At 35.4% G+C, this 9,237-nt stretch overlaps 1 protein-coding gene across 19 annotated transcripts in view; it reads left to right on the top strand.

Moving 5' to 3' along the window:
* SUN1 (Sad1 and UNC84 domain containing 1) overlaps positions 1–8,203 on the top strand; it is a 65,945-nt gene extending 57,742 nt beyond the window's left edge. For 18 of the 19 annotated variants that reach the window (XM_020977323.2, XM_020977322.2, XM_020977328.2 and 15 more), the window contains 4 exons: positions 1,236–1,351; positions 3,314–3,481; positions 4,957–5,049; positions 6,409–8,203. In XM_020977323.2, the coding sequence (XP_020832982.1) occupies positions 1,236–1,351; positions 3,314–3,481; positions 4,957–5,049; positions 6,409–6,519 (488 nt within the window). In that variant the 3' untranslated portion in view covers positions 6,520–8,203. The remainder of the gene's footprint in view (positions 1–1,235; positions 1,352–3,313; positions 3,482–4,956; positions 5,050–6,408) is intronic. The other variant, XM_020977324.2, reaches the window with a different exon arrangement.
* Positions 8,204–9,237: the final 1,034 nt, after the last annotated feature.

Consider the following 9,237-nt stretch of genomic DNA (forward strand, 5'->3'; position numbering starts at 1 on the left):
CAAATATTATTACACATATATTCATATATTCCTCAAATAATAAGCATCTACTGTGTTCATGAGACCAGTGCCTATCACAGTACCTGGCACCAAGTAGGTGCTTAATATGAAAAACACAAACAAACCTGAACAAGGTAGGAACAAAGAAGTATGAAACACAATACACATCATTAAAAACAAAATTTCAGTGGCAAAGTAAGACAAAATGTGGTGAAATACATGTTAAAGGGCAAATATAAATAAAGTAAAATATAACTGGAAAATGAGCTGTATGTTGGTCGTAGGAGTTCAGATGAGGCAAAGTTGATTGTAGACTGGTATGTTTATTACTGTAGGTTGTTGTTAGAAGAGCTTTTCTGAAATAGGTGAAACTTGAAACTTCAGAGGCTCCGTGAGGTTGTGTGACCAAGAAACAAGTCACTTAGTCAGAGGAGAGATTCAGTGCCCTGATCTCTCTTGACTCCCAATCTAGTACTAATTTCACTAAACCACGTTGTCTCTTTCCCCAAAAACTGCCTTATAAATTAAATTGCATGATATCATAAATGATTTTTTGAAGTAAAAATATGAGATAGAAATTAGGAAGAAAGTAATAGAAAACTTTATATAGCTCTTAATAAATGTATTGCAAATGATGTAGTAAATAAACATTTGTGATTAGTTACTCTGTTTCTCTAACAGATTTATGTATGTATACATATTTATATATGCATTTATGTCTGTACTCTGTAAATATACTGATAGTTGACTAAAGTTGGTGTCTAAGAATATTTCTGTAAGAGGCTGAAGATCACAGTGTGCATCAGATTCAGAGCTGAAAGACCTAAGAGATCAGCTAGTTAAAATTCTTCTCATTTTATTGATATGAAATTGGAGGAAGGGCCAGGCTTCAAAGCAAATCTTTTCAATCCAGTGCTCTGTGTTTACGCCATATTACCATCAGATGGTCAGGATCTCATATTTGACTTACAACATTCCTTAGACTAGCTTTTGTCCCAGTTAAGTCAAATTACTGAGTTAAAATAATTTTAGGGTAAGTGCTTATTTTTATTCGAATCTTACAATATTAATGTTGAACCTTTAAAATTGTAAATAATTCTACAATTGGTGGTCTGAGATAAATTTTCAGAGATTTGAGAAGAGTTTACTTGAAAACAGGATTTTCCAAGACCAGTATTTTAAATTTCTTCACTATGGTCAAATACAATACTGAAACAAAATGACTTTGTTTTTAGGTGGTAGCATTCTGAGTACTCGCTGTTCTGAAACATATGAAACCAAAACTGCATTAATTAGTGTGTTTGGAATTCCTCTGTGGTACCATTCACAGTCTCCCCGAATTGTCATTCAGGTGAGTGAATTTTGTCTAACATATATTATTGTTTTCTGTAGTCGTGTTCCAGCTTAGATATCCAAATACAATTAAAGTAAAATGTCAACCAGGGTACTTTTCACACAGATGAACTGACATATTTTTCAGGAGTTAAACTTAATCTTAAATAAATGGGTGTGAGTTGGAGACTTGTACATCAGAACCAAACATAAAGATCCTTTCCATGAGATATTTTTTGTTTGATAGCACTGTTCAATTGAGTGAGTAATTTCCAATACAGTTTTATGGAGGTAACTTTGGATAAAAAGGTTTTGTCCTTATTAGGATGTGCCAATCCCACCTATTCATACATTATTTTAGGAGGTTTGTTATGTCAACTAATTTTGAAAAGTCTGATAGAAGATGTTAACTTGTTAAATATATTCATTTTACTGTAATACTGAATACATTCCAGTATATAATTGAATGGCTTCCAGTGTGTGAGTCAGTCTTATCTCCCTACAGTTCTCCTGGCTACTCCATGGCTCCCATGATATTTTCTTACTGGTTGGGAGCCCACTATACAAGTACTGCTCCTTCATGGCCCCTAAATAGAATGATGCTTTTGTATACGAGCATACTCCATAGCTGAATTGTGATTGGCCTATCTCTGTGCTCTGGCTCAAATTCATTGCTCCATTCCATTGGCTTCCTGTTGTCTCCAGGATAAAATACAAACTTCTTTGTTTTTAAAAGCCTTTCACAACTTCACTACTTGCTGCTTTCCTAGTCTAATTATATATGTTTACTCCTTTTCCTACACCATATGGTCCAGTGAAACTGGCCTTATTATTACACACCCACACCCACACCCACCCACCCACCCACACCCTCATCTCCCATCTTTATGCTTACTGCATAGGTGGCATAATTGATTGAATGCCAGGCCTGGAGTCCGGAAGACCTGAGTTCAAAAACTCTATTTGAATTCAGACACTTACTAAGTGTGTCACTCTGGGCAAGTCATTTTAACCCTATTGGCCTCAGATTGCTGGTTTTTCAAAAGGAAATAGAGAAATATGTGAGACCAGGCAATGTAATAATTATAACATAATATTGCCAGTTACTTTTTTTCACCTATTTTTATAAAAATTATAAAAGCTACCAAAAATGTTGTAGTTACAAGAACCTAGTCCATCTAGTCCAGCTCTCCTTTTACAGATGAGAAAGAGGAGGCCCAGAGAGGGGCAATGACCTCCATAGAGGTAGTGAGCATTTGAGGTGGGGTTTTTTACTCCTGTCCTCTGCTCCAGAGTCCATGCTGTTTGCCCTGTACCATGCTGCACTACTAATTGATTGCATTACTAATGGGTCGAAGTTTTCAATACTATATTTGCATAAGAAAATCATGGTTTTTGCAATTTACTTTTAGTTTATAGCTATTTACCAAAATTGAATGTCTTAAATGTTAGAAAATATTTGATTTTCACATCTGCTACTTTTTTTGACTCTCTTAAGTATACTGTGTTGACATTAATGTGAAATTTTTAAAAAAAATTTGCTCATTTTCGGGGCACCTAGGTGGTGCAGTGGATAGAGTACCGGCCCTGAAGTCAGGAGGACCTGAGTTCAAATCTAGCCTCAGACCAAATACTTGACACTTACTAGCTGTGTGACCTGGGCAAGTCACTTAACTCTAATTGCCCCCCCCAAAAAGAAAAAATTGCTCATTACCAGCAAAGAAATAAAATGTAATCAGTAGTTAAAAATATCTTTTCAGTAATTTAGCTGATTTTATATTTTTACTAGTTACAAAACTTCATAGTTTTGTAATGACTTTTTGCCAAAATAAAGTTCTAACATAATCCTGTTGTATTAGCATTCATGCTGATCTTTTTGAATAAATGAGAAAGAATCCCACCTACATTTGATAGATTGCAGTATTTTATGAATTGTAAAAATTGTTTTAAAATATTTAATTGTCAGTATTTTTTCCCCTAGCCTGACATATATCCAGGGAATTGCTGGGCATTTAAAGGATCTCAAGGTTACCTTGTTGTGAGATTATCAATGATGATCTATCCAACAGCTTTTACAGTAGAACATATACCAAAGACACTTTCACCAACAGGCAACATCACTAGTGCTCCTAAAGATTTCTCAGTATATGTAAGTATATTTCTTTGTTAATGTTTATAGATAAAATAGGAGTTTCTGTATAGAAAGTTTAGACATGACAAAAGCTGGAGAAATTGAAAGTCAGCTAAGCAGCATCTACCTTAGAAATAAATTGTTTCTCACTTGGAACTTAGAGGATAGTGTTTGATAAACCTATGCCACCCACAAGGACTATTAACCCGCAGTGTGGTAGATGTATACGTAGTAGTCTTGTACTATAGAACCTAGCCATTTCATTTAACAGTGTTTTCAAGGGAAAATGAATTGAGAGTACCAACTTGGGTTACCAGGAGCACATCTATAATAGTCTTAAGGGGTTTTTTGGTTTGCTTTTTGTCTTTGCTAGTAATAGCCAAGTTTAAAAGTGTGTGTCTTATGTTACCTTAATTTTTTCTTTTTTGATAGATATTATAGACAAAATTTGTAAGGAAGTACTATTAGGTACGTAAGGGACAAAACTAATATTCATCTACTTTTTAGAGAAAAGGCAGATTCAGGTGTTCTGGGAACTTGGGAATAGAAGCGAGACTATAGCAAGGGTTCCTAACCTTTTTTGTGTCGTGGACCTTTTTGACAGTATGGTAAAGCCTGTGAGCCCCTTCCTGGAATAATGTTTTTAAATGCATAAAATTAAATACAAAGGATGGATGACAAAGGAAATAAGTTTTATTGAAAGTTTTCAAAACAGTTTAAAAAACAAGTCCCAGGCTAAGAACCCCAGGACTCTAGGAAGAAGAGAATGGAGGGGTTTGGGTAGGAATCAGGAGTAGGGAGGTGTCCCCTCACTAGGCCAAGCCTTAGTGGAGGGAGAAGCAGCTTCAGGGAGTTTACTCTTCCCAGTTTCCTAAACCACCTCAGACTTTGCCCAGAGCTGACCAGTGATGGGAGTTGGGGGGTGGGGGGTGGGAGGCAAGATAGAGGAAATGGCAACTCCTGTGGCCAAATTTACATTTAGTGGCCACTAGCAGGATGAACTCTCACCCTCCTTCAACCTTTACTCTTTAACTCCTATTTGAATAAAAGTACTATAAATGTAAGAAACACTAGAATACTTTCACCAGAAAATAAACAATGTGTCAAAACTAAAAGGTGTTTGCTTCTTCTCCATATGTGGTATGCTATAAAGATCAAATTGCTGTGAGACTTTGATTAGATTGCAAAGTACTTTAGAGATAAGTCATCTTGTCTAGATAAGGAAACTTCCTCCCAGAGAAGTAAAGTGACATGTGGTTCTAAAATCTGGGATTTGAATCTAGGTCATCAGATTCCTAATCCAGATATACCAATATTTCTGACACTTGGGTAAACTTGGGAAAAGTGTACCTGTCAGTTTCTGACCTCCTGAATAAGACATGGCTTGTTGGCTAGTTATTTCTTGATTTCTTTTTCATATAAACTTAATGTTTGAAAAAATTCTGGCAAACAGAGAGTGTTCTCATTTAACAACTCTATCTTCTTGGTTATAGGGTTTAGACAGTGAACATCAAGAAGAAGGAATGCTTCTAGGACAGTTTGTTTATGATCAAGAAGGAGAATCACTTCAGATATTTCAAGCAATGGTAAGGGCCTTCATGTACAGATAATTTAGATGTGTTATAGATAAGTTTCCTAAAGCTTAAAACTGCACTAAGAGTTTTAGGACACTCCATATATATGCCAAGTGTAGCTGAATTTTAGGTTTTCGTGTATATACGCAAATTCACAAAATAAGGACATTTGGCTGTTTCTAAACACCAACCCCAGCAAGTAGTCTGATGTTTTGCCATTGGGAAGTAAATGTATTTGGAACTTTCCACTTTGAAAAGATTATATTTTAGAGCATGTTGGTGAAGTACCCTGAAATTATTAGGCTGATACTATAAGCAAGGCTGTGACTAATAACCAAGTTGTTATTAATGGCTTTATTTTCACTGTTATTTCATTGGTATAGGGAGTATTCTCCCAATGCATACTGGTGTCTGCTCTTCAACTTTACAATTTACAGGAAGGTCACTGGGAGGTTAAGTGGTTTGCCCCCAGGGTCACACAGTCAGGGTGTGTCAAGTAGTAACTTGGGTTTTTCCTGACACTGAAACCTGTACTCTGTCCTCTGGGCCAGAGGCTTCAAACACAAAGCCAGGGCGGGCTGCTAAGTGGCACTGGCCCTGGAGTCAGAAAGACCTGAGTTCAGATGTGGCCTCTGGCACTTGACACTTCCTAGCTGTGTGACTCTGGGCAAGTCACTTAAACCCATTGCCTAGCAAAAAACAAAAAAAAAAACACAAGGCCAACAACACTCCTGAGTGGGACCAACCAGATTTAAATGTAATTGTGAAATATTTAACAAAATAAATAAAAGTACAATTAAACTTAAATATCATCTACATTTTAAAACTAAGTCAGGATGTATGCAGCCCACAGGTATCCTTAGGTATGCATCAGTAGCTGCAGTGTCTTTTAGACCTATGCCATACTGCCTCTTAGGGACTTTTTAATTTAGATTATTAACTCAGTTGTGAGACAGTTCACTTTTTAAATATAAAAAATAAATTCTGACTTGGCTGAAAGAAATGAATCATAGCATTTTACTCTGGAACCCTCCTAGCCCAGCTTCTTGAACTTTGGAGTGAATTCTTCCTTTGTTTAACATTAAACATGTATCGGAGCTCATATGAGAGGAGTGACATTGATGCTGCATATTTTGAGGGAGCTAAGTAAAGAACAAAATGATAGTCTTTCATATATATATATATATCTCTCTTACTGATTTGAGGACCCCTTGAAGTAGCTCAGGTAGAGATGAAGAAATTCAGGTTGTTAACTCAAGGTTTCAAGGACTCAAACCTCTCTGTATCCTGATTCTCAATATAAATGATTGATGAATTTTTTTTTGTTAAAAATATGAAATAATGCAAGTTTCTTTCTGTTTTCTTTTTAAGAAGAGCCCTGGAAAAGCTTTCCAGATTGTGGAACTTCGGATTTTTTCTAATTGGGGCCATCCTGAGTACACATGTCTCTATCGATTCAGAGTACATGGAGAACTCAAGTAAAAATACTGTCCACATTATTTTTCTTGTACATTTTTGTATATATCAAACAACCTGAAACACTGGATGAGGGCATGTTTTACCGCAGGACAAAATTATCCTTTATAATAAACTTCACAAGACTGCCAGAAAGACAGTACCTGAAAATTCAACTGATAAAATGTTCCCGATGCTCAGCTTGCTATTGACAGCTTTTTTTTTTTAAACAAATGGTCTCGCTGAGAAACTGCATGCCGAATACTCTGGTTCACAAAGATCAGTTAGCAGAACAGGTGATGTTTCTTGTATGAAGTTTGAATTGTATTGTTAGCAAAACCGTTTACTTTTGTTTTTCAACTTTAGAATCTATTTTAACATAAATTCATCTACACACTTGTATTTGCCTGGCATCAGGAACAAGGCAAGTAAATATTAAAAGGTTCCTTAAGATTTTAATCCCAGTACTTTGGCTTTTTCATTAGATTTTGAGGACTTTTTTTGGTATATGTATTTCATCTATTAAGCCTTATACGTATTACTGTCAGGGAAAAATAATGCAACCAAAATGTCTTTAATTATTTATCAGCAGCTTAAACTCCTATTCTTCAGGATTAGTGAGCACTTGCCTTAACCCAGACACAGATGTTACTTTACTTTACTATATTATCTTTGTGGGTTGGGAGAGGGGGGTGGGATGGGATAGAGATTAGGTGAGGAAGCAGTACCTTTCAAATTTGTTTTGGTTTGCTCTTATTCTTGAGCCAGTTTTTCAAAGTAAATAGTATCTCCTAATATTGATTGAGCAAAATAAAGAAATTTTATTTGTTAGTTTTAAGGATGAACTAGATTTAAAAAGACAACTCAGATCTCAGGTCTGAATGATGCTTATTCCAATTAAGTTAATTGGTTTAGTCTGGGTTACACATTAAGAAGATAAAATTAGGATCTGAAAAAAGTAGAATATTTTGGTTCTGAATTCTACTGTAGAACAGACACTGATATGTTAACAGTTGTATTTGTATTCCACTGGTCACATGATACTGAAAGTGTATTAGCTAAAGTAGCAAGCAAGTTCAGCTGCCATTATTACATTTTAAGGCCTTTGTTTTTCCCTACAAGAACATTTTTACTGGATATAATTGGGATTTGCATTATATTATACACTGCATGCAGCATTCCTGCTTGATTGATCTTAGAGGCTTATCTGGTTGTGATTGCCACTTGTGCTGTCATATGTATTGTATTTTCAAAAAAAGGCTTAAAATGATGGTGCTGACTGGTTTTCTGAATAGAGTTTTATGTATATTGCACAACAGTCCTCAAATGTATTTAAAAACTCCATAAATTAGCATTTGTTCACCGTTTTTAGAAGTCAAACTAATGCCTATACAGAGAAGTTGGATAAAATATGTACAGGTATTTCATATATTATAGGTTAAATACATAAATCAAAATTATCCTGTGTAAATTAAGCTTGGGGACTGGGATGGGAATATTTTGAATACTAATTTATTTTTAAAGATGCGAGATAGGACTTTGTGCAATGTATTTTTGTAAATGCTTTTCAAAATATTTGTCTTTGGTAGTGTTTCTTTTGCTGCCTCCAAATTCACAAGATGCTATTGAGATGTTTAAATAAAGAGTTTGTAATTTTTAAAAGTGCATGTAATATTTCAAATTAATAATAAAGAGTATATTTCTTTTCTCAGTTTATGTTACTTCTGCCACAGAATGTGAGGGGTCTATTAATTAATAACTTTAAATTGATACTATTCATCCAATAGACACTTAGTAAATCCTTTCTTTCAGCTTATGTATCAGTAACGCAAAGAACTGTCAATTCTGAAAACAAATGACCAAAGAATCACAGAGGTTATGCAACAGTTGTTAACTGAAAATACCAAAGAGGTCACATAGGTTATAACAACCACAGTTAACTCTGAAAAATAAGATAAATAAAAACAAAATAAAACTAAAGAGCTAACAGTAGTCATAAGCAAAATCTTTATTTCATTGGAGGAAAGAAACTAGACACATGTGTCTGGGCCTCCTCTGATACTGAGAACCGCTGTAGTGTGGGCAAATCTGAATACACATGCTGATTGCTATGAAGTGACAATGACAGCGAGGGGTAACAGCAAAAATGATACAAACTTGATTCATAGCAGGGCTTCATGACCAGAACATGGGGTCCTGCAGGTGTTCTCCAGGCTCAGGGATCACCTGGGGCTGGTGTGAAACAATTCTGGGATTTTGCTGTGGCTGAGTTCATCCAGAGGGTTAACACAAAGGACTGGGCCTCAGCTCTGGAAAACAGGGTGTCTCCTAATAGTAAAAAGAGAGGAGTAAAAATAGAGGGGTGGTCTTGGCATGGGGATCCTGACGCAACAAATGATTGGATAATGTGAACAAATAACTAAAATACAAGCACACATCAGATTTAAGTTCATCTAGGTCAAACACAGAATAAATGTTTTATATCAGAAGTATATTCCCTTACCAAATCCTCCCCCTTCTCCTTAGGATTCCTCTTAAAAAAAGCTATCTTGAACAATTGTCCCCAAGGATAGCACTTTGACTTAGTTTCTTAAATACTGAGCACTGGTTACGAAGATGCTTAGTATATGGTTTATACAGAAGTCTCAAGTATTACAATGTAACCATAAATAAACAGAAGTAGGGCTTTCTTGTACTATCTAATATTTAGGTAATCTCTTAAAATTACTTTCAATCCAGGATATA

Source organism: Phascolarctos cinereus, unplaced genomic scaffold (genome assembly GCF_003287225.1).
Source record: "Phascolarctos cinereus isolate Bilbo 61053 unplaced genomic scaffold, phaCin_HiC Scaffold_4;HRSCAF=312, whole genome shotgun sequence".
NCBI lineage: Eukaryota > Metazoa > Chordata > Mammalia > Diprotodontia > Phascolarctidae > Phascolarctos > Phascolarctos cinereus.